This window comes from Carassius carassius, chromosome 30 (genome assembly GCF_963082965.1).
Source record: "Carassius carassius chromosome 30, fCarCar2.1, whole genome shotgun sequence".
Classification (NCBI taxonomy): domain Eukaryota; kingdom Metazoa; phylum Chordata; class Actinopteri; order Cypriniformes; family Cyprinidae; genus Carassius; species Carassius carassius.
In genome coordinates this window covers 29,624,599-29,650,980 of record NC_081784.1, presented here as the reverse complement: position 1 = coordinate 29,650,980, position 26,382 = coordinate 29,624,599, and the positions used below count along the sequence as shown (strand labels likewise).

At 39.9% G+C, this 26,382-nt stretch overlaps 1 protein-coding gene across 1 annotated transcript; it reads left to right on the top strand.

Moving 5' to 3' along the window:
* Positions 1-9,082: 9,082 nt before the first annotated feature.
* Positions 9,083-13,821, top strand: fbxo28 (F-box protein 28). The gene is made up of 5 exons (XM_059518182.1): positions 9,083-9,350; positions 9,687-9,796; positions 10,173-10,311; positions 12,256-12,451; positions 12,645-13,821. The coding sequence occupies exons 1-5, from the start codon at positions 9,162-9,164 to the stop codon at positions 13,043-13,045; spliced, it is 1,035 nt and encodes a 344-aa protein (XP_059374165.1). The 5' UTR covers positions 9,083-9,161; the 3' UTR covers positions 13,046-13,821.
* The last annotated feature ends 12,561 nt before the right edge of the window (positions 13,822-26,382 follow it).

The window sequence follows — 26,382 nt, the reverse complement described above, 5'->3', positions numbered from 1 at the left end:
TTAGGGATTAACATTAACTTTGTTTGAAAATTCGGTCATATGGGCAAATACAAAGCGAAACATCACTTTGAAACGAGCATGAAGAAAAATGGAAATATCGCTCCATCCCAACTCTTCGCAGCAATCCTGACAGATTTGTCCAATGTTTCTACTGAGTCCGTCGAATCAGAGAAAGTCTTAGCAACTCCTCTACCCTGTACTCCAGCTGCAAAAAAAGGAAAGATTACATCTCCTGACGCTGACCTTAATAAGGTTATGGCCGCTATTCAGTCTCTCTCCGCAAAATGTGAAGTTATTTTCGAAATAGTTTACTTCTATGGAGACAACGGTGAGAAACACTGGTCATGCCATGGCTTTCATGAATGAAACTGTTGAAAAACTACTTAAAGATACCGTTAACCACAACGGGAGAATAGTTGCGCTGGAAAAGAAGACCATAGATCTGAGAGAGGAAAACAAACAACTCAAACTTCAACTGCTGGAGGCGAATAGCAATCGACGAAGATGGGGGCTGAGACTGCAGGGGATGAAGGAGGAAGATCAACAGGAAAACACTCGGGAACTAGTGATCAACATCCTTGGCAAGATCTCTCCGAAAATTGCTGGAAAGCTACCGGAGGTGGTGGATTCCGTGCATTGGATTGGAAAGAGGAAAGACGGTAACACTGCGAGAAGCATAATCATTAAATTCAGCATGCGTCACTATCGTGATATCGTATGGAGAGATGCAGGCTCAAAATTTCTGGAGGATGCCCATCTCCGTCTAAAAGAAGATCTGTCACCCGATGAAAGAGCGGTTGGGGCCAAAGCTTGGCCCTTGGTTCAGAAAGCCAGAGAAGAAGGCAAAAGAGCGTCATTCATAGGTGCCTTTGCTTACATTGAAGGTAAAAGAGTTAATGTGGACGTTTAGTTTACACTGAGTGACAATGGACACACACTGATAGTTGTTGTTTGAAGTTCATTAGACATTTCATAATCCCTAACAACTCGATGTGATTGTTGTAATATTTGTTGACATCTTGTTGCATGTAAGATCCCGATGGGTCTATTTATTTCTTTGTTACGAGAAACTTAACCTAATTTGAGAGGTCCTTTCTCTCTTTAATTTTAATTTTTATTTTTTATTTGTTTCTCATTGTTCTTTCTGTTGGATGACAGTTTTTAATCTTATTTCTCTTAATGTTCTCTTAATGTCTTAATGGACTAAGGGATATCAATAAAAGGAAGGCACTTTTTCTTTTCGTTAAACAAAGGGAGGCTCAAATTATTTTGTTTCAAGAAACTCACTCTTGCGATAATGATTTAAAGTTTTGGAAGTCTCAGTGGGGTGATTCTGCTTTTTTTGTCATGGAACAAACCGTTCTGCAGGGGTCGCTATTTTCCTCAATAAATACATGGATTTCTCGGCGACGTCATCACTGCTTGCGCATGCAACCAAGAGGCAAAAGACCCGCGCTCTTCGTACCGGAGTAAATGGTTTAGGTGGTGGTGTTGTCGCTAGTCAAAATGCCAAGGAGTTGTTGCGTTGTCAATTGTACCAACCGAGCCAGTGCTGGGTGTCAGATGTTCAACGTGCCTAGTATGTCCAGATTTTGATTCGTAAACAGTGGGACGTTTTACATAATGTTATATTAATAATATATTAATATGAAACACAAACAAACAGATCCAACTCTGAAATTGCAATTTATTATTGAGTCAACAAGAAATTACAAACAATGCGAAATCTACGTTAATTACAATGTTCTTTTACTGAACTCGGCATAACAGATAGCGGGTTTCTGCCTCCTGGATGCGTGCGCATCCGGTATTGTTTGTATACAAGAAACCCATGTATTGAAAGGTGATATAGTGGAGATAATTTATTCTGGTGAAGGGAGATGGATTATAATAATTTTAAACATTGACAATACGAAATGTATCATTTGCAATGTTTACGGTCATAACAACAACATCTTAAATGTATCTATGTTTTAAAAAATTACTTTGATACTTAAAAATCTAAAAAGTAAACACACAGATGCTTATTTATTGATAGGAGGAGACTTTAACGAAGCCCCAAATGACTATGTGGATAGATTCCCCTCAAAGAACAATACATCTAAGGTTTTTGAGTTGCTTTGTGATGACTTAAAGGTCACTGATGTTTGGCGCCTTTTACATCCTCATGATAAGGAATATACCTGGACAAATAATGCTCTTACTCGTAAATCTCGAATTGATTTTTGGCTCCTTTCTACTAATGCAGTTCAATGTGTTTTGGATACTTTGATTACTTATGCTCCTTTATCTGATCATTTACAAATTAATCTTAATTTCTTTAATTGGCAATACAAATAGTTGTAAAAGAATTCGTGGTTATTGGAAATTTTATAATAAGTTACTTTCAGATACAAAATTTTTAGATTGTGTTAAAAAAACTGCTTCTATTCTGGAGGACGAATCTATGAGCCATATCCAAAGATGGGAATTTTTCAAATGTAAAGTTAGACAACTGGCAATGCGTCGAGGTAAAGAACTTAAAAGGGTTAATTCCCAAAGATGTCAAGTTCTTCTTAATGATCTTGAGAAGTTATTGTCTAAAGAAAATCTTAGCACAGAAGAGGAAACTTATTTATCTGATTTGCGAAATGAAATAGATGATCTTTACCTTGATTTAGCCAAAGGTGCCTTTATAAGATCCAGGGCTAAATGGTTGGAAATGGGTGAGAAAAATACAAGCTATTTCTTTTCTTTGGAAAAAAGAAATATAAAAAGAAACTCTGTAATGGCTTTAAAAATCGATGGTAATATTAACAAAAACCCCTCTGAAATAAATAATTATGTATATTCTTTTTTTTTTTTTATAAATTATATAGTTCAAATTATAATGTAAATTATGTGAATTCCTTTCTTCAAAAAATCAAACATTACATTGCAGTAATTTCAAATGAGTTTAAAACGGTTTGTGAAAAGGACCTTACTGTAACCGAACTAACTAACACAATGCAGTCTATGAAGAAAGGCAAATCCCCTGGCTCAGATGGCCTAACTATTGAATTTTTTCCACACTTTTGGGAAACTATCAAGTGGCCACTACTTAGAATGTACAACGATTGTATTATTAATGAAGAATTAAGTACTTCTATGAAACAAGGGCTCATCACCCTAATACCAAAACCAGATAACCAGTTGTTTGGCTTTGGAGATAACTTTATCAAATTTGTTAAAATGATATATAAGGACATCAATAGCTCGGTTCTTTTACAATTTGATACTTCTAATAGATTTCCTATTAGTAGGGGAGTGAGGCAAGGTTGTGGAATCTCTCCTTTTTTGTTTGTTTTGGCTGTGGAATTACTCTCTCTGAGTATTCGTAATAATCCTGATATTAAAGGGGTGTCCATTTTTGGCCGTGAGATAAAAATTTCACAACTTGCGGATGATACAACCCTGTTTTTAGAGAATACAAATCAGCTTGGTAAGGCTCTTGAAACAATTAATGCATTTTCAGAGGCTTCTGGTCTAACTTATTATTTCTAAATGCGAAATTCTTTGTTTATTTGACTCTCTTGAAACTCTTGTGAATAATATACCCATTAAAGATAATGTGAAATATCTTGGTATTCATATCTCCAAAAAAATATCTCTTAGACAAGATTTGTATTTTCTTCCTAAAATTAAAAAAGCTAAAATAATAGGTAACAATTGGCTTCAAACAGATTTATCTTTTCTTGGTAGAGTTCTTTTAATAAAAGCTGAAGGTCTAGCTCGCTTTATATATCCATCTTTTTCATTATTTGTCCATGAAAATACCTGTAAACAGATTAATTGCTTATTATTTAAGTTTTTTTGGAAAAACAAACATCAGCATCTGAAGAAACAGGTTTTATGTGGTATAAAAGCTGAGGGAGGTTTTGAAATGCTTGATTTTTTCGATGTTAATAATACTTTCAAATTGAATTGGGTAAAGAGTTGTGTCTGTCACGTGAACCAGTTATGTTCTGTGATTGGGCCTACGTCTGTACTGACGTAGGCGTGACGGATATACAAGAAGAGAACACAGCAGAGATTCATGTGTATGCGGTTGCATCATGTTGAAATAAAGCGAGTTAAAGAAGATCTACTGTCTCCTCATATATATATATATATATTACACAAAGATAGTACACTTCACAGTGTCAATTCTCCAGAGTCTATTTGGTATTTTATCCCACACAATATCTTTAAAAAAGTTGGTGGGCTTAAGTTTTTGCTCACCTGTAATTTCTCTCCTTCTATAAAACTTTCTAAATTCCATGAACAGGCGCTTTTGGCATGGAAACTTTGCTTCCTCCACAATTTTTCCCCACATAAAGTAAAGCTATGGAATAATGAAACTATTCTTGCAAAGAACAAGTCTATTTTTTTAATAATTGGCATGTAAAGGGAATTGATTATCTTTGTGATTTGTTAGATCCACAAGGAAAGTTTTATTCTTTTAATGATTTCATGTCTAAACATAATTTCCCTGTCATTCATAAGGAATTTCTTACAATGGTAAAAGCTATACCAAATGGACTTGTTCATCTAATGAAATGTCATTTATCATTTGAAGAGATTGTAAAGAGTGAACAGAAATTTCTGATTGAAGACAAGACTATTTACGACCCAAAATGTAGTAATAAAATTATAAGAAATGTGTTTCAGTCAAGAAAGCGAATTACCCCGAGTGGGAAATTGTTTTGGAATATTAATTGGAAAAAAGCATGGCTCTTGCCTTACAAATGTTGTATCCCCAACAAGGTGAAAGAACTACACTTAAGAATTTTGCACAATATATATCCCACTAATGAAATCACATCTAAATTTGGTAATGTTCATTTGAAATGTAATTTCTGTAAAAGCAATACTGAGTTAATTGATCATCTTTTCTTTAATTGTTCCCTTGTTAAACAATTTTGGATGGAATTGTCAAAACTCCTTGTTTCAAAACTAAAATTAGATATTGATTTTGTATTGAGAGATGTAATTTGTTATTTTTCTCATTGTAATCATAAAATAGAATATATTGGAAACATATTTATTTTATTGGCAAAATATTTTATTCATAAATGCAAGTTTGCTCTAAGAGTACCCAAATTAAATAATTTTCTGTGACTTCAACTACTTAAGACACTGAAAATAATTAAAAACAAAAAAAGTGTAAAACCTTTGAAACTGTATGTTTTGTTGAGTGAAATGTAATTTGATGTAATACCCCCCCCCCTCTTTTTTTTCATTGTTTTTAATATTTAGTATATTTACTGTCTTCCTTCTCTTTTCTTTTTTTCATTGTCATCCACCGTCATTTCATTGTTGTAATTGTTCAATTTTCTCTGTATTTGTTGTTTGATTGTTCATCAGCAAAAAATAAAAAATGAAAGGGAACATATAACACTCAAGTTTAAACTATTTAAAAACAAAACAAACTGTAAAGTGACCAATGTAATTATGAAAATTTACAATTCTATTAATCGCATCCTCTCAAACTACAAAGCAATGTTTATTTTATTCTTAATTAAATGCACTATATCAAACCAGATTATTTTTGTATGTATGCAATGGAAAACTCAATGAACAATGTTTTCCTTGACACGTCTACGAATAATATATTTTTTCCCTTTTTAATTTTTTTTATTAATATTTAAAAAGCAATACAACAGTGCAAACACATATTTTAGAAATCAGAACAATTCCAAAAGTATATATTAAATAAGTATAATTATTTTTGCACAGTGTAACATTTCCAAATAGTACAAAACAAGGAGGAAAAAAAGAAGTGCATTTTTATTATTAATCATTCTTAGTAATTTGATTAAATGCTCTACTTCACATAAGAAATCTATACGTGTGGGTATTTTATCAAGTGGGAACATTTGGTAAAAAAAATATATATATATATATATTTTTTCATTTTGCGATTAATAATAATCAATGCGCATGCAGATTCAGTCCGTTAAAAGCAAAGGGAAAATGAAAAGAAAGGCAGTTCCCTGGTGGACAGAGGAGTGTGGGAAAATAGTGAAAGAAAGGAATAAAGCACTCAGATTATTAAGAAAAACACATAATTTTCATAATTTGATTAAATATAAAGAAACACAAGCAAAGGTTAGGAAAATTATACGAAAAGCAAAAAAGCAAAGCTGGCAGACTTTCTGTAACAAAATTGGTAGAGCAACACCTGTTGGAGATGTGTGGAACATGATTAAGAGTATGCGAGGAATTCGAAGGGAATGGAAGTATCCAATGTTGAAGATGGGGGAGGAAGCAGCAGTGTCTGACCAGGAGAAGGCAGAGATGATAGCGAAGGCATTTACTCTTATTCATAGTTCCGATAACTTAACGGAGGAGGGCAAGAGAGGAAGGACAATGACAAGATTAGCATATGGAGATTTACTTGAAAGAAGGGAGGATAGTAACAGTATAATGGATGCACCAATTACAATGGAAGAAATGAGAAGGGCAATAAAAAGATCTGGATTAACATCTCCGGGTAAAGATGATATCTGCTATGTAATGTTAGAACATTTAGGTGTTTTAGCATTTAAAAAATTGCTGGGGTTTTATAATAAAGTATGGGATTTAGGGAAATTGCCAGCTGGGTGGAAAGAAGCAGTAATTATTCCAATCAGGAAATCAGGGAAAGATTTGTCAAGCCCAATGAATTATAGACCAATAGCACTTACATCACATGTAGGAAAGATAATGGAAAGGATCATTACAGATAGATTATCTTTTTATATGGAAAGTAGAGGAATTTTATCACCTCATCAGAGTGGATTTAGGAGGGGTAGAGGAACGATGGATCCTGTTATGTGTTTGGAAACTGAGATCAGGAAAGCTCAAGTTAATAAAGAGTCTGTAATGGCAGTGTTCTTTGATGTAGAAAAAGCCTACGATATGGTTTGGAAGGAGGGAGTAATGATAAAATTAAAAATGATAGGAATAGGAGGTAGAACATATAAGTGGATTAAGGGATTCTTGGATGAGAGAAGTATACAAGTAAGAATAGGGACAGCTGTTTCAAGAAGATACATGGTAGAGAATGGTACTCCTCAGGGCAGTGTAATTAGCCCTATACTCTTTTCCATAATGATTAATGATGTTTTTTCACAAGTACAGGGGGATATCGGACAGTCACTGGTTGCTGATGATGGAGCCTTATGGAAAAGGGGAAGGAACATTAATCATATTAAAGGTAAAATTCAAGAGGCAATTAATGTGGTGGAGAGATGGTCAATTGCATGGGGATTTAAGTTTGCAATTGGGAAAACCAAGACAGTGTTTTTCACTAGAAAGAGAGGGGTTGAAGCTAAGGTAAAGATGTATGGGCAAGAAATAGAGCAAGTAAAAGTTTTTAGGTTTTTGGGTATGTGGTTTGATGATAAGTTAACATGGAATGAACATATCAGAAGGGTAAATACCAAGTGTAAAAAGATACTAAATGTGATGAGATGCTTAACAGGGTCAGAATGCGGGGCAAGTAGGCCTGCTAGTAAAAATGTGTATATAGCATTGATAAGATCAGTATTAGATTACGGGTGCATTGCTTATGGATCGGCAGCAAAAACGGCATTAAAGAAGTTGGATGTGGTGCAAGCTCAAGCTCTAAGACTATGCTGTGGGGCTATGAAAACAACTCCTGTGGCTGTTCTTCAGGTTGAGACGGGGGAAATGCCGTTGCACATTAGACGTAAGCAGTTAATGATGCACTACTGGATAAATTTACAAGGGCATTCTGGGGATCGACATCCTACAACTAAGATACTTCTCCCATGTTGGGAGAGTGAAAGAGCTAAACGGGGATGCTTTGCATGGAGATGTGAAGAAATAGCTGAAGACATGACATTAAATCAAGGTGGATATATCCCGACAGTGCCATTATCAGTGACACCACCTTGGTTGTTTCCTCCAGTGTCAGTAGATTTATATTTCCTGGAAAAAATGCAGGGTAAAAAAGGGTTTGGAAATATAGCAGTACTGGTGGAAGATAGAATACAAACACTATATCAAACATATGTTCAAATATATACTGATGGATCCAAGGATCCTAATACAGGGAAAGCAGGTTTTGGTTTTAGTATTCCTACATTACATGTTTCTGGTAAGAGAAGGACTTCAGATCATCTATCAGTGTATACAGTTGAGATGGTGGCAATCGTAATAGCATTAGAGAAGGTAGAAGAATTACAAATTAAAAAAGTTATTATATGTACTGATTCATGCTCTGCATTAATGTCACTGCAGTCATTTACATCTAACAGCAGACAAGATATAGTAAATGAGATCTATGAAATATTGTATAGAATTAAAAATATGAACATGCAGGTAACATTTATGTGGATTCCGGCACACAGAGGGATTAAAGGAAATGAAGATGTGGATGCATTAGCAAAACAGGCGCTGATGCAGGAGGAGGTCTTGTGCGTTCCACTCAGTAAGTCTGAAGCAAAAGGAATAATTAAACGAAACATCATTAAGGAATGGCAGAACAGTTGGGATACAGGAAACACAGGGCGACATCTCTATATATTACAGCAAAATGTGGGAACAGGAAGGATAACCAGAAGAAACAATAAAGAGGAGAACATTTTGACAAGGCTAAGGGTAGGACATACTAGGCTTAATAAAACCTTGTACTTAATAAATAAGCACCCTTCAGGAGTGTGTGATCACTGCCAAATAGAGGAGTCAGTTGAGCATGTAATTCTTCATTGTCAAAAATTCTATAGAGAGCGGGAAGTATTAAGGGAGGAAAGTAGAAAGTTTGACCAGGAAGAATTAAGTTTAAACAATTTTTTTGATATTGAAGTAGGGAAGTTATTCTGTTACTTGAGAGAAACTGGGTTGATAAATAGAATTTAGGGACAGGAAATATTTTTAGTATTATTACTAGTAGTAGCTGTATTTATTATTATTTATTAATTTTTTACTCAAGGGAAGGAAAACTCTGACCCACACTCCAACATAGTAGGTGGCGGTAATGCACCATAATGCTGGTTGCCACCCGCCATTAAACGAAACAAAGAAGAAGAAGAAGAAGAAGAAGAAGAAGACAGATTCAGTACGCGTCATCAGCCCGCAGTCTTCCTCCTCACCGCCTCTTCCGCCCACTGGGCTCAGTGGTGTCGTCACTTCCTGTGGTCTCGAGCTCGGAGAAGATGGCGGCTGTGGTAGTGAGCGCTGATGGAGGAGTCTCACCGCTGGATTCGGACTCGGTGTCACCGCGGATCCCGTCTCCAGCGCCCGAGCAGCCGCTCCAGAACAACGCGCTGCTGGGACTCCCGATCGTGGCGATCGAGAACATCCTCAACTTCCTGTCGTACGACGAGATCAGCCTGCTGCGACTGGTGAGCAAACAATGAGTGCGTCTCAGGTCTGGACACGGTAGAGTCGACGTTCAGCAGCAGCTCTGGCTGTGTTTGATACTCTATAGGGCATAGATCTCTGAGTACAGCCGAGTCTGGTGATGTGGATGATAAACACGGACAGCTCGTTAGGATTAGAGACTGGAGGAGTGCTGTGTTGGTCTCAGACACGCCCCTGTTCGTGAAGATGCCCTGTGCGCGTGAAGATGATCTTAGACACGCCTCACGTGATGTTCTGTTGCTCTGACTGAGCTTCAGTCCTTGTGTTTCTCAGCACGTCCAGCAGGGTTTAAGATGTTTTTGTTCTCTGTGTTGCAGGTGTGTAAGCGCATGGATGTGATCTGCCAGCGCGTGCTGAACCAAGGCTTCCTGAAAGTGGAGCGCTATCACAGTCTGTGCCAGAAACAGGTCAAGGCCCAGCTGCCCAGGTGAGACACTGCTGCAGAAGATTGAAGCTTCTCCTTGACATTATCAGTGGTGATGTCGAGGTGACGTCCATCATGCAGTTAATGGCATGCATGGAGCCAAACGGTGAACACGATTAGTGACCAAACTTCTGGGAATGTCAGGAAAACTGGTAGATTGTGTTTGTTCAGACACTGATGTCGTCTCAGATCTTCATAAGGCTAACGTCATGTTTTCATCACTACAGCTGAATGCTGCTTGTGTTCCCCTCCTTCAACATCTCACTCTGTTCCAGCAGCAGTCATGAGATGTTAATCGGAGTAGTTTACGGGTTGATAACGAGCCGTGTTTGAGTGTTGTTGAATGTAGAGTAAGTGTGTGCTCTCTGTTGGGGATCAGGAGGGAGTCGGAGCGCAGGAATCACTCGCTGGCGCGGCACGCAGACATCCTGGCAGCCGTGGAGACACGTCTGTCTCTGCTCAACATGACCTTCATGAAGTACGTGGACTCAAACCTCTGCTGCTTCATTCCTGGGAAGGTACGTCTGTTAGAAGAGGGGCGTCTTCATCTTCATCTGGTGTGCAGTGTTGTGTTATTAGCCGTCAGCTCCAGTACAGCCGCTCTGTCCTTCATAAAGCTGCATCACATTTCACATCATTAAAGGGATAATTCACCCGTATATGAAAACGACTATTAAATACTTCAAAATGTCCTGGCTGTTCGGAGCTTTTTAATGGCAGTGAATGGGTGTTGAGATTAAATAAAATAAAGTGCATGCATCCATCATGGCTCCAGGGGGTTAATAAAGGCCTTCTGAAAAGATGTGTTTGTGTAAGAAAAATATGCATATTTAAAACTTTATAAACCGTAATCTCTAGCTGACATTTTCTTTACAAATCCTTGTTTTGTACTTTATGCAGCATCTTAGGCCTTGTCCAATATGTTGTCATTTGGAAACGCATCTTTTTCTCTCTGTTTTGGTCTTCCGTCCACACTGAGACAGTGTTTTTAGTCAAAGAAAACAGAGCTTTCCAAAGTGGATAAATGTGAAAACAGTTTTCATGTTGTAGTGTGGACTGTGAAAACGATGACGCAGTTTTAGTCATGTGACGCATATTATACCAGTATATATCTGATATCTGGTTTCGTGCATGATACATGCGATGCACTTTCACACTATTGTTAAAGATGTGTTTCTTTGTACACTTGTCTGTTCGTGTGTATCACCTGCAGTGAGCTTTTTTGAGGCTTTGTGCATGCGCAGAAAGGAAGTTTAACATTTTCTGACGTTTCAGAGTGGATGAGACAAAGTTTGGAAAACGCTAATGTGGACGGAGAGCGTTTTAAAACTAAGACACAGTTTTAAACTGCATCCGGATGAATGTAGACGTAGCTTTATTTTGTTTCTATGAAGAGATTTCTTTTATCTGTTTTATTTATTTGATTTAGGGCTCATTGTAAAATTTCCATTTAGTTTTGTTATTTACATTATATTTAAATTGTCGTTTAGCAGACGCTTTTATCCGAAGCGACTTACAAATGAGGAGAACACAAGCAATCAAAACCAACAAAAGAGCAACGATACACAAGTGCTGTTTTAGTTTATTATTATAGTGTTATATTTCAATTTCACAAAGAAACATGCAGCATTTTGTCCAAGCAATAATAAAAGCACACATTTATCATTTGTCCTAAATCTCATTTTGTTAAATAAAATCGTGTGTAAGTGAATCGTTACATCCCTACGAGTCAGTAGTCAGCCATTAGTAACATCATCTGGGACTGGCTTTTAATGAAGGGAGAGTCATGAGCATGAAATAATAACCAGGGTCAGGTTTAGTTAGTAGCATTCTGAAGATTTAAGATCTGTACTTTTATTTGAGTGGTTGAGATCTCTGTAATGTAGACACAAACTCTCATCAGAACCAGTAACTAATGATGATGTTCCACACTATCAGATGTAAAAGCTTGCCTCTGGTGTAGTGTTGTCATCTTGAGATGGTCAGAAGAACACTTCCTGAAGGGCGTCCAGTGAGGGATCCTCTGGTGAAATCAGACGCTGTATCTTTAGTAATCTGAAAGGAATCCAAGCAGTGAAGAGCATTGTAGTCAGGTAATCTTGTAGGGTGTGTCGAAGTTAAAAACTCTTTCTTAAGGAAATGCAAAAGCTCAGAGGGAGTTATGCAAAAGTGCGTATAAAGCGCGGTCCATTTCGTGTAGCCCACAAACAAGCACAGCAAAACATACTCTCATGACGGTGTTCACTTCAGAGTGAAAGAGTTCAGAGTCACAAGATAATCATAAAGGCATGTCTGAGAGAACCCTTGGCATTCGCTCTGTTTAATGACTCTTAATTAATCCATAAGTCATTGTTTGTCATGCTATTGACCCGTGTATGATGCATATAGACACATTTCAGATCACTCATTTAAACTGAAAAGATAAAGCCCAGTGTTTGGACGTTGTGTTCTGCCCCCTGCAGGTGATCGATGAGATTTATCGTGTTCTGCGCTATGTGAACTCCACACGAGCGCCACAGAGAGCTCACGAGGTGCTGCAGGAGCTGCGGGACATTTCCTCCATGGCCATGGAGTACTTCGACGAGAAGATCGTCCCCATCCTGAAGAAAAGGCTTCCCGGCGCGGATCTCTCCGGACGACTGATCGGCTCTGCTCCGGGTACGACTGTCCACTAACTTAACTCACTAACCATTATTATGTTGTTAATATTCTTGCATAATTACCTGATGCTAATTGCCACTGTCTTGCGTGTGCAATAAGGAGAAATGATCAGTGAATTGTTGGCTTTCCTCTGGATTATTGTCCAAAAGCAGCACCAGTTTTTAAATCTCTGTGGTTGTAAATGTTGCAGTGGCCGGTCCCTCTTCCTCTCTGACCACCATGTCCCTGCTGGCCAAAAACACTCCGTCTCGCTCGGAAATGACGAAGGTGCAGCAGCAGGTGAAGGTGAACGGCGCGTCGATGACGGCGCTGCGGCGCGAGATGCAGGAGGTGCGTGTCAAGCAGCTGGAGCAGCAGAAGCAGCTGCAGGATCAGGAGCAGAAGCTGCTGGAGCAGTCTCAGGTGATGGGAGAGCAGAACGCCCGGCTGGCCGAGCTGGAGCACAAGCTCAGGGAACTGATGGACAGCGCGGTGGCCTCCAGCTCCTCCTCCACCCCCGGGGCGGCCGAGGCCCAGGGCCTGTGTCTCAAACGACCCCGCAAGTGCTCCGACCTCCCGCGCCACTCCAAACGCCTGCGCAGCAAGAAATAGAAGGACGGTTCTCCGTATCGGTCTTTTTTAACTTTTCTTTTGCTTCCTTAAAGCTGTATAATTTTTTCCACTTATGTCAAATAAGTACCGCACAGAGTTGGTGGGAAATTGAAAACGAGAGGGGAATCTTTTTGTTTTATCAGTCATCAGCATGTCCCTCATATCATTCACGTATTACACTAATATGCTTGACTTCTGTTTCTAAAGGCTAGGCATCTGCCTTGAGCAGTGTTTGCCTTCAATGTTTACCCCACCTTCATGCCAGTGAGCTCATCATTGCCCGAGGAAACATTGCAAAGAAACACAAGACGAACATTTGCAAGGGAAACATGAACTGAAATGATGCTTCTGAAGACACTGCATTGTGGAAACGTAGCTTCTTTGGGGCTCCGCCGTAGTTTCGACCATACGTAGGTTCAATTGTGTAAGAGGTTTTCAAGTTAAGACTTAGATCCCCTTCTTGAAATGGAGGACATGAGGTGTTCGACACCTGACTACTAAATTATATTGTTATAAATGGTAAATATCAGCTTCGTTCTGTGTTTTAAGAGTGAAATATTTCATCTGAGATGTGCCTCGACAGTATGAGTCTTGCAGGTGTCTGCAGCTGTAGCGTACTCAATTATATTGTTTGTCTGAAGATCGTCCATCTTTGAGGATTGTGTCTTGTAGGTGTTAATGCCATGTTGTTCCTGCCACTGTTTGTAGGTGTATAATTTACTGCAAATAGATCTGTCTCAGTGCAATAAAAATTGTGGAAAGCCTTGTTACTAGGAGAGTTTTTGCCTGTGAGAGACATTTGTTTTTGTCATCTGACACCATAAGCTAATTGTCATTCCAGCTGCTCAATTATGCAGAAAGATTCCATTTACTTCTGAAGCACAGTATCACCTTTCCTGCATAATTCATCTGCTCAAACCTGAGAGAGCAGTTCTTCACCGTCCAGATGATAATCCTGCGCTGGTGTGAACTGTAATGGTGAACAGATGTTAATCAAGTAGCAAATGAGAGGAAGAAATACCGGTGAAGAATGTAATGTTTTTTCCTTTACAGTGTTGTGTATTGGCATGCTTTCACATCAGAGTTTCTACCAGTCCCGTTGTTGATGTACTGTCAACACTTTTTGCAGTTGTGATTACAAACCAGAGCCCCAGTAATGTTGAAGTGTCCTTTTTATTATATGACCAAAACTATTTGATGGTTTTAATGGCACTAATACCACATTTGGCAAGGTGCCTTACAGCAAGGTTTAGCAAAGAAAGACATTTGGCTTGATATCACAAAAGAGTATATTGTCTTGAGGAAAAGCTTAAAAGGGTAATCCCAAAACTTAACAACTGAACAGTAAGAATTTCTGCTTAATTTTTTACTTTATTTACTCTCATAATACAGTCCCATGCAATTTGAAACTACAAATCCGCTTTGGTTCCTTATCAAACAGTAAACATGTTACAACAACAAAAACAAGTAACAATTCCTTAAATAGGGTTGAGTAAGCAGAAACCATTTCATTTACGACAGGTACAGTTGCTCTGGAACAAGGGCCTTACGTGCACAGTAATGAGTGTTTTCTTTAACTGAACCCATTTGTTTGAGCTTCCTTTTTAGTAGGCTGCCAACTTTGAAACTTGTTATAGTTCCTGGAGAAGCCTTTTTTATGAAAGTCCATTTTCAACTAAAAAAGGTGATTGTGAGATAATATAAAATAAGAAATAGTTGTTGTGAGATATGAATTCTCAATTGCAGTATATGAAGCTGTAATCACAAGAAACAGTTGTAATTGCAAGATCTGAAGTCACATAACGAGAAGCAGAGTCACGTTGTGCATTTTAAAATAATGTCATCGTCAGGTCGGTTCATTTAAGACTCCGATCACGTATAGACAATATAGAAACTGTTGTGTATAGCAGCACTGGACGCAGCTCCAACAGCATCTCCACTTTTCTACTTTACTTTTTTCCAGTAATGCAGTCTGACCACCACATCCCTCATCTCCTCACTTGCCAAGTTACTCAAAACCGATGCAATCAAATGTGCCATAGTCATGCATGATTTATGAATTCATTAGAAGATTCTTACCTTTCAACCACCTTTCATCCATGCCATGACTGGACAACTCCGGGGAGCCACTGTCCTGAGGATCCCCAATCGACCCTGGAGTTGCCCATCCCTATTTAATGCAGTTTAACTATCATTAAACTATGATATGTCATTGTCCAACAAGTTGTAAAAGTACAACTGAAACCCAACCTTGGCACAGTACATCAAGCACTAGTTTGTATATTACATGCCATTCATATAGTGAGTGGTTATGGGTTGTGTTAGGCCACCATAGGATCTAGGCTGCTTTTGTTTTTTAGTCCAACATGAAAGAAGGCCTCTACGAGAGCTACATCTTAAATCACATACTTGGACATATTGTTTGGTTTGCATCCATTGCTGCAATGGTGGAGGTTAGATATTCTGCCAAAGACTGTAACCACTGAAACAGTCTGTGTAGTGTTTCTGTGGGTTGGTATAAATCGGTGGCTCCTAGTAAGTCTTGCAGGACCATCTAAGTTGTAATAGAGATGTAATGTGCTTTGAAATGTCCCAGAATGTTGACTCCCCATTCGTTAAGGTCCAACAGCACCAAATAATACTACCCACTTATGGAGAACAACCTTATTCGCTTGAGTTCTTTTGGTGCCACTTCCACTCCCCAGGTCTCTCTTTTATGAAAAATGTATGCAACAAATGCTTGAAAGGAGGGTGCCCCCAAAGGGAATTATTTCAAACGCCGCATAAATATGTTTTCCGTTTGGGTGAATGAGCCTGGTTTTGTGTCACTGTCATGTGCTCCTAAAACAGGATATTTTAAAGTGGATTATATGTGTGAGTCAAATCGGTTTCTCTTGATGTTGTGGCATAGACCACAAAATTGATCCGACCCATTTGAATCCTACACAGAATATTCTGCTTTAAAGCGATATGGAGGAGATCAAACAGTTTAGACAGTCTTGGGATTATTAATGGCCCTGAAAAGAAGGAGATAACACTGTTGCCATGCACCAACATTAGTCTTTCTAGTCATCATTATTTCTAAAACTCAGGGTTTTACTCCAGTAACATGAACTGGTATTATTACAAAAAAATTTATCAAAGAGGAAATTTATTAGACTGCATTTTTATTGCTACTGTCTTTGTTGCTGGCTATTTAAAAATGGGACAGGCTCATGTACTGCCCTAATATCATATTTCAGTCAGAAATGTGTCAACACATCAAAGAAAACTTATGATCAAGCCACTTCATGTGGACTTCAATATTCCCTCCGACATCCCTAGTATCTCCCCAAATGTCTTACCCACTGCACCTACTGTCCGGGTAACTAAGAGATGAGCGTTATGACCCACCTTATGTTTCAGAGCTGGAACTAGACCTACATCAGGCTTCAGCAGCGAGAGATTCTGAAGATGCTTTGGCAGCTTGGCGAGACACAGTGATAAGAATCATTGTTTGAGGACCTCTCCCAACTTCCAGGTTCAGAATCTGTTAGAGAAGAGAAAATGGTCACATCACCTGTTCGCTAATGACTTGTATTTTAAAGTTTTCCATTTCTTGAATTATACTTTATAAGGTTTGATCTTTTTTTGATTAAATAAATGTTGTGATCCATGACTCATACTCCTAATAAGCAGTTGTTACAGAATAACAATCAACAAATAGATACAGCGGCTCCTAAAGCAGAACAACCGTTCTCTCATGGACTACATCATCAAGTTTTTACATCTTTTTAACTTGGTGCACTTTGATGGTGATGACCTAATTTAATTTTTACAGGCTTAAATGAGCGTTTTAAGTTGTTGCTGCCAAAGGGAAGGTCCTCAAGGAATTAGTTTGTGCTATAAAGTGGATTCACTGTGGGTGAAGTGGAAGAGTGTCCTGACAACATTGCTACACCCCCTGTGCTCCCCCGGAGTTTGCTCCAGCCCTTGAACTCTTAAAGGGGTCACATGATGCTGCTAAAAAGAACATTCAAAACAATGTGTTTATGTGGTTTAAGGTTTAAAAACACATTATTTTCCATATAATGAACATTATTGTTTCTCCTCTATGCCCTACCTTCTGAAATGCGTAGATTTTTACAAAGCTTATTGGTCTGAAAATGTGAGGTGTGCTTTGATTGGCCAGCTATCCAGTGCATTGTGATTAGCTGAATGCCTCAAGAGTGTGACGGAAATTATACGCCCCTTAACATATTGTGATGCCAGCAGGACAAGAGTCCAGCTGCTCTGCTTGAGCACATCCCATCGTCGGTTCTCTTTTAGCAGTTCAGTCAATGTACTGTAAGGAGTAACTGAATAACTCTGGATATTGGTGTATTTCACGTCAGAAGGAGTGTAAGGCACATTTATAAACTGAATAATTTAAGTAATTTGTGGATTAGTAATGGAGACGCAAACCGTTCAATTTGGTAAACTGGTTCGACCGGTTCACTAAGAAGATTCGATTAAATAGAAAGATCCGTTTGCGATCCAGTCATCACTAGACGAGACAAAACCAATAAAACCCATTACAAATTAGGCATTTGTTGCACCAGTTTGGACATTATTCCTGATTGTAATGACTTATACTGTCTTTTTACAAGTTGCTTTGCATGTCGCGCTGCGTAAACATAAAAGCATGTCTGCATTTGTGTTCGGAGAAACAACAAACAAGCCTACTCTACACTGCTCAAAACTCACTTTTGAATCGTCACTGCCAAATTATTTAAATATAAAAAAAATTATACTTACAGGCTGTGAGTCAGAAGTGCAAGACTGTCCTTGCAAAGTTTGGACTGCCCAACTTTATAGAAACATGCATTGTGACAGATGCTTTGCAGGGTACTGGTTCAGTAGTTTATTTGGGTTGAACTGGTGTTGAAATACAACTTAACCACTGATTTCTGGTTTTGGAAGAACAAACAAGTAGTTTCACTTTCACAATGAAACAGTGACTCTACAACATGGCAGTAGCGGCAACAAAGAGAATAAAAGTTACACCTTCTTTCTTTGCGTGAACATTTGGGCGGCATTATGCAAATCTTCCCACATAGAGATGTAGAGATGTGGGGGCATGTTAAAACGAACTGTTTTAGGGGAGAGTGGTTTCACTGCTAACTTTTATAAAGAATATCTCTTTGGATTTAAGACTTTAGTCTTTGCAACTTTACAGATCTTCTTTATGCACCAAGAGTTGTAACACTCCAAAGAGAATGGAAAAATAGAAAATTGCATCAAATGACCCCGTTAATCATTTCAAGTAACCCTGTCCATGCATGAGCCTTTGCCCTGTCAGTCCTGAAGCCAGTGGTCATCATACTATACATCTAGGAACTAGATACAGGTAGATACAGCTGTCCTTATCATGGACATTATTGACTCCCTGGTTCCATGGTCGCGTGATTTTGCCAAGTAAGACATGTTCCTGGAAAGCCAATCATCTGCTTTTAACAGTCAAGCCAGGAAACATGTAAGCCAATCATCTGGTTCCACTGACGTATGCGCACAGTTGAGGAACCCTTGCGCATGCGTAGTAAAGGTATAACCTGGGCTGAAAAAGGCGTTTTAACCTTATTTTGGGGCAAAGTCATAAAAAGTTTTCAGCGATTTTTATCATATTTCACTGCTGTTTCTGTACATGCTGTTTTTATGTCCTGGTGACCAGTGAAAGTGCAGTTCTGACTCTCTGCCCATTCATTTAGATAGGAGCTCGTCTTGTTATTCTGAAATAGCTGCCCGGAGGCGTTGCCAAGATGGTGGCCGAGTGGCACAAATTGCCTGAAAGGACTTTGACTTAACCCAATCCGTCCCCCTAAACCTAACCCTAGCCATAATTTATTCATAAAATCAGTGTGAAATGATAGCTGATTAACAATGGTATAGAAGCACCTAAGCCTGATTGTAAGCCTAAAACAGATATTTCCTGAAAAGTTATATCTATATTCTGATTGGTTGAATGGAATGTTGTGCCAGGATCAACAAGGATGTTAATCCAGGAACACGTTGTACTTGGTGAAATCACGCTCGCCTTGGTTCCGTACAGAAACCTAGCTCTTTCTTTACCACTGCTTCTGTCTGGTATGAAAGACTTGGTTCCCCCCAGGGCCCTTGCCCTTCCTCCTTGCCGGTTCTGTCCAGCAAGAGATACTCCCTGGTCCTGCCTCAGGTTTTCGTGGTTCCTCATCACCTTCATGCTTTGCCAAATTACCAAGGACCTCAGGCTTCTCCAGTTCAAACATGGTCTCCTGACCAACAAGCTTAGAACCAAAGGATATCGTATTCCTAATAAAGCCTTTGCTACAGCAATTCTATCACCTATTTTTCTTGTACATTCTATAAAGTAACATATTTTCCGCACTATAAGGTGCACTTAAAAGCATTTAATTTTCTCAAAAAACGACAGTGCACCTTATAATCCGGAGCGCCTTATATATGGATCAAGGCGCTCTGTCAAAATGTTGACATTCCCTTTAGCACAGCTCCATCTAGTGGATGCATAACGCAAACCCAGTCAAACGTTTGACTGCAGTATCTTCTATTCTATGCGCCTTGTAATCCGGTGCGCCCTATATATGAAAACAGTTCTAAAATAGGCCATTCATTGAAGGTGCGCCTTATAATCCGGTGTGTTTTATAGTGCGGAAAATATGGTACTGATGACTCCTTTCACTTTATTGTACACATACTATCTAAAATGAATCCACACATTCACACTCACCATAAATGCAGTGGTTGAGTGGTTTACAGCTGACTGGAAAAAAATAGATTTCATATTGTATGTTCTATACAGGTAGAACCGAAACATGAATGTTTTTGTAATGCCACCAACTGATAGTATTCTAACAGTCATTGTACTATGATAGACTATGATGTTCTTGGATAGAAAATAGGCTAGTGTTTTGACAGAATAATTTGCTATTGCATCGGGGTGCAGTGTTTTGATAAGAGTTAGTGTATATTTAAAAGTTTTTTGCATTTCAAAATGTAGAGTTAGTATTTATTGAACAAAATGTGGTTTTGGGCAAAAAATCTACTTTTTTGCTAATTGTGTGATGTATGTGTTAAGAGTTTAGAAAAAGTACTTAGTACTAAGTATTATTAAATGCTTGTTAGTAATTGTAAAATCAATTATATATCAATATAGCATTTCAGATATTCAAGATTATTGTGTTTTTGGTACTATTTAATCAGATTTAATTGTAGTACATGTTTATGAGAGACATTTTGTGAATGCTTGGCTAGAGAGATGTTTGTTTAATCTAGATTAAACACTGAGAGTGTGTCTCAGCCCTGAACAATATCAGATCCTTGGTACTATCAAAGGTCCAGAGTTTTGTTACCTTTAAAGAGCATGATAGACTTTAGCATGATAAAATGTTGTAAATACCATTTAGGGGTTTATAGATAAGAAATATTTTATAATCTATACAGAATTTAAGTAGACAGATTAGAGACTTTAAAATTGTGGTGATATAATCATATTTTATTGACCTGGTTAGAAATCTAACATCTGCATTTTAGCCTATAGCTTGTTTGTTGAAGCAAGTAGTGCATTACAATATTTCAGTTTTGAGGTCATAAATGCATACACTATAGTTTTTTTGTTTTGTTCCATGGGAAATCGTTTATTTTACTTTATTTAAAAAATCTGTCTAATATATATCACCCAGGTCTTTGACTATACAGTCATGGGCAAAAGTTTTGGCAGTGACATAAATATTGTGTTTTGCAAAGTTTGCAGCTTAAGCTGTTGTGGCGTTCATTCACATTGTGAATCCTGAGCCAGCTACAGAACAGGACTGTCTCCTCCTGAGGAGTCAACTACGAAACAGGTCCGTGTCCTCCTGAGGAGTCAACTACAGAACAGGTCCGTCTCCTCCTGAGAAGTCAACTACGGAACAGGACAGTCTCCTCCTGAGAAGTCAACTACGGAACAGGACAGTCTCCTCCTGAGAAGTCAACTACGGAACAGGACAGTCTCCTCCTGAGGAGTCAGCTACGGAACAGGACAGTCTCCTCCTGAGGAGTCAGCTACGGAACAGGACAGTCTCCTCCTGAGGAGTCAACTACGGAACAGGACAGTCTTCTCCTGAGGAGTCAGCTACGGAACAGGACAATCTCCTCCTGAGGAGTCAACTACGGAACAGGACAGTCTCCTCCTGAGGAGTCAACTACGGAACAGGACAGTCTCCTCCTGAGAAGTCAACTACGGAACAGGACAGTCTCCTCCTGAGGAGTCAACTACGGAACAGGACAGTCTCCTCCTGAGGAGTCAGCTACGGAACAGGACAGTCTCCTCCTGAGGAGTCAACTACGGAACAGGACAGTCTCCTCCTGAGAAGTCAGCTACGGAACAGGACAGTCTCCTCCTGAGGAGTCAACTACGGAACAGGACAGTCTCCTCCTGAGGAGTCAACTACGGAACAGGACAGTCTCCTCCTGAGGAGTCAACTACGGAACAGGACAGTCTCCTCCTGAGGAGTCAACTACGGAACAGGACAGTCTCCTCCTGAGGAGTCAGCTACGGAACAGGACAGTCTCCTCCTGAGGAGTCAGCTACGGAACAGGACAGTCTCCTCCTGAGAAGTCAACTACGGAACAGGACAGTCTTCTCCTGAGGAGTCAACTACGGAACAGGACAGTCTCCTCCTGAGGAGTCAACTACGGAACAGGACAGTCTCCTCCTGAGGAGTCAACTACGGAACAGGTCCGTCTCCTCCTGAGGAGTCAACTACGGAACAGGTCCGTCTCCTCCTGAGGAGTCAACTACGGAACAGGACAGTCTCCTCCTGTGGAGTCAGCTACGGAACAGGACAGTCTCCTCCTGAGAAGTCAACTACGGAACAGGACAGTCTCCTCCTGAGAAGTCAGCTACGGAACAGGACAGTCTCCTCCTGAGGAGTCAACTACGGAACAGGACAGTCTCCTCCTGAGGAGTCAACTACGGAACAGGACAGTCTCCTCCTGAGAAGTCAACTACGGAACAGGACAGTCTCCTCCTGAGAAGTCAGCTACGGAACAGGACAGTCTCCTCCTGAGGAGTCAACTACGGAACAGGACAGTCTCCTCCTGAGGAGTCAACTACGGAACAGGACAGTCTCCTCCTGAGGAGTCAACTACGGAACAGGACAGTCTCCTCCTGAGGAGTCAACTACGGAACAGGACAGTCTCCTCCTGAGGAGTCAGCTACGGAACAGGACAGTCTCCTCCTGAGGAGTCAGCTACGGAACAGGACAGTCTCCTCCTGAGAAGTCAACTACGGAACAGGACAGTCTTCTCCTGAGGAGTCAACTACGGAACAGGACAGTCTCCTCCTGAGGAGTCAACTACGGAACAGGACAGTCTCCTCCTGAGGAGTCAACTACGGAACAGGTCCGTCTCCTCCTGAGGAGTCAACTACGGAACAGGTCCGTCTCCTCCTGAGGAGTCAACTACGGAACAGGACAGTCTCCTCCTGTGGAGTCAGCTACGGAACAGGACAGTCTCCTCCTGAGAAGTCAACTACGGAACAGGACAGTCTCCTCCTGAGGAGTCAGCTACGGAACAGGACAGTCTCCTCCTGAGAAGTCAACTACGGAACAGGACAGTCTCCTCCTGAGAAGTCAACTACGGAACAGGACAGTCTCCTCCTGAGGAGTCAACTACGGAACAGGACAGTCTCCTCCTGAGGAGTCAGCTACGGAACAGGACAGTCTCCTCCTGAGAAGTCAACTACGGAACAGGACAGTCTCCTCCTGAGAAGTCAACTACGGAACAGGACAGTCTCCTCCTGAGGAGTCAACTACGGAACAGGACAGTCTCCTCCTGAGAAGTCAACTACGGAACAGGACAGTCTCCTCCTGAGGAGTCAACTACGGAACAGGACAGTCTCCTCCTGAGGAGTCAGCTACGGAACAGGACTGTCTCCTACTAAGGAGTCAACTACGGAACAGGACAGTCTCCTCCTGAGAAGTCAACTACGGAACAGGACAGTCTCCTCCTGAGGAGTCAGCTACAGAACAGGACCGTCTCCTCCTGAGGAGTCAACTACGGAACAGGACAGTCTCCTACTGAGGAGTCAGCTACGGAACAGGACAGTCTCCTCCTGAGAAGTCAACTACGGAACAGGACAGTCTCCTCCTGAGGAGTCAACTACGGAACAGGACAGTCTCCTCCTGAGGAGTCAGCTACGGAACAGGACAGTCTCCTACAGAACAGGACAGTCTCCTCCTGAGGAGTCAGCTACGGAACAGGACAGTCTCCTCCTGAGGAGTCAGCTACGGAATCGTGTCACCAGCAATGCAGAGCTTTCTCAGGAACAGCAGCATGTTGGTGTGAGAGCATCTGCTCACACAGTGAAGCCAAGACTATTGTACAACGACCTGGTGTCAAGAAGGAAAGCAAAGAAGCCACTTCTCTCCAAGAAAAACATCAAGGACAGACAGAATTTATGGAGGAAGTACAAGGACTGGACAGCAGAAGACTGGTGCAAAGTTGTTTCTGTCCTGTTCTGTAGTTGTTGTACAATTATAACTCATTTGAATCTCATGCGATTATTGTAACAGATCCTAAAAAACTCCAGGTTGTGGTAAATTACCGCCCTCCTGGCCAAATTCTATCCACTTTCCTAGAGGAGCTGAATGGGCTGTATGTCCTCATTCCTGGAGGATGGCATTCCACTTAGTCTTTGTCGACTTCATCTGGACAAGCCTTATGCTACAGACTTCCATTCACTCCTTGCTTCATTTGATCTCAAACGCCTTACCACTACAAGCACGCACAAATCAGGCAACCAATTTGACTTAATTTACACACACAATTGTATTGCAGACAACATTTTGGTAGAACCCCTACATATCTCTGACCATATCTTCATTACATTTAAACTACATTTTGTTTCCTATGTGCCACCAACCCCTATACCAGTTACTTTTAGAAAAAACCTTCGATCTCTTTCCCCCTCCCATCTTTCCTTCATATTATACTCCTCTATTCTCTCACCTACCCATTTCTCATCTCTGGATGTGAATGCAGTAACTGACACTTTATGCTCTACTTTAACTTCTTGTCTAGACGATATTTGTCCTCTCTCCTCCAGGCCAGCACGGGCTGCCCCTTCTAACCTCTGATTATCTGATGTACTTTGTGAGAGCAGAGAGAAAATGGCGCAAATCAAAAAATCCGTCACACCTGAGTATGTATCATCTTTACTTTCATCTTTCTCTGCTGTCCATACTGCCAAATCTTCATACTTTCACAACAAAAACAACAGCACTCCAGACACACATAATCACTTCAAAACAATAAATTATCTCCTCTGTCCCCCTTCATCACTTCTATAACAGCTAATGATTTTGCCACATTTTTCGAAGAGAAAACCAGAACAATCAGTAGTCAATTTTTCAGCCCCCCACACACAGGACCTCAAACCAACCACACCCACCGCTAAAGCTCCCATCTTCTCTTTCAGGTTTCAAAAGTGGCCATTCAACCAAAACTGTGCTACGGTCAGTCATGGAAGCCCTGTGGATTGCAAAAGCTGATTCCAAATCATCAGTTCTTATTCTGCTGGATCTATCTGCTGCTTTTGACACTGTCAATCGTCAGATCCTTCTGTCTGCTCTTTCATTAATGGGCATCACAGGGATTCCACTTAACTGGTTCGAATCCTATCTTACTGATAGGTCTTTCAGGGTGGCTTGTGGAGGGGAGGTATCCAAAGCACATTAGCTGGTCACTGGGGTTCCTCAGGAATCACTTCTTGGACCCCTCCTCCTCTCCATATACACAACATCACTGGGTCCAATCATACAGGCACATGGCTTCTCCTACCATTGCTATGCTGATGACACACAGCTCTATCTCTCATTTCAACCAGATGATCCAACGGTAGCTGCATGGATGGAAGAACATCACCTACAACTCAACCTGGCAAAGACAGAGCTTCTTGCCTTCCCTGCCACTTCAACTCTACAGTATGATTTCTCCATCCAGCTAGGTTGGATAGATATACTGTATATAAGGCATTGAGATTATTTATTTCATCTGCAACAACATCGTGCACTTTTATAAAGATATGTTTGGGCATTAACTGCATTATTACGTAATGCAGATAGTTCTCCACATGAAAGACCGCCAAATATATTTGATGCTTTTTCTCTCCAATTTATTGGGAAAATTTGCTGAGAAGTGTAATAGATTCTGAAAATGTGACAAGTTAACTATGAAAAGATAGTTGACAGACCAGTTTACAGTAACAGGATGCATATAACTTTGTGACAACGCAGCTTGTTAAAGACTTAATTATGAGTTGGTAGTATGTCCTCAAACTTGGTTACTCTTATACTACACACTCAAAAGTACTAGGGATGGGACGATAACCGGTTTTATTGATAACCGTGATAAAATGTGCTGAAGGTTAGTAATATCATTTAAAAATGAATTATCATTAAAACCGTGTTTGATTATCGCGGTTTTAATAACTCACTATTAAATCATGTGCAGCCAGCAACAGTCTGACGCAAGCGCAGCGCACAATGTTTTTTTTGTTTTTTTTTCGAGAAGGAATGGCGAAAGTCAGTGACTTTTCTATGCTTTTCTATGCTTCTACACTTTTCATTGTAAGGAAGGAAATGCCACAGAATTTAATCTTTCTTTAAATTAAGTGCATAGAGTTGCTTGTTTTATTAGTTGTTTGTTGATTATTAAATATAAAACTTGCTGAAATGTTTTCAGTGTGAGCATCAACTATTTTTGAACACTTTCATCTCGTTTCAACAAAACCGTGATAATATTGATAATCGTGATAATTTTAGTCACTATAATCGTGATATTAAATTTTCATACCGTCCCATCCCTAAAAAGTACACAGTCAAAAGCGTAAAGTTTATCTCGAGCTTCCCCTAAAACACCTGCCTGGAAGTTTCTAGTAATCCTGATGCTCAAGGCATACATATTAACATGAATTCCCTGAGAGTTATAAACTTCGGTTATTACTCTTAGTGGATGTGAAGTTTCAGTTTCAATTCCATTGACTTCCATTCATAGGCATACGAATGCAGCAGACTGGAAATGCAAGTTTCAAGTTTCTTTCAAATTAAATTATTCGGATATTTTAACCCTCTGGGCTTCTTCGCCCGAAAACGGGCGAAAACTTGAACGTTTTTAAATGTTTAATTTTTTTGCTTCATCGGATGGGTATGAAACTTGGTGACTTTTGTTGTATTACCTATATGAACACACAAAAAAATCAAGGAGATGATTCTGATATGTTAAAGGGTCGTAAAAAAAAAAGTCACACTTAGCTTCCTCCCGCCCGAAAACGGGCGACATAG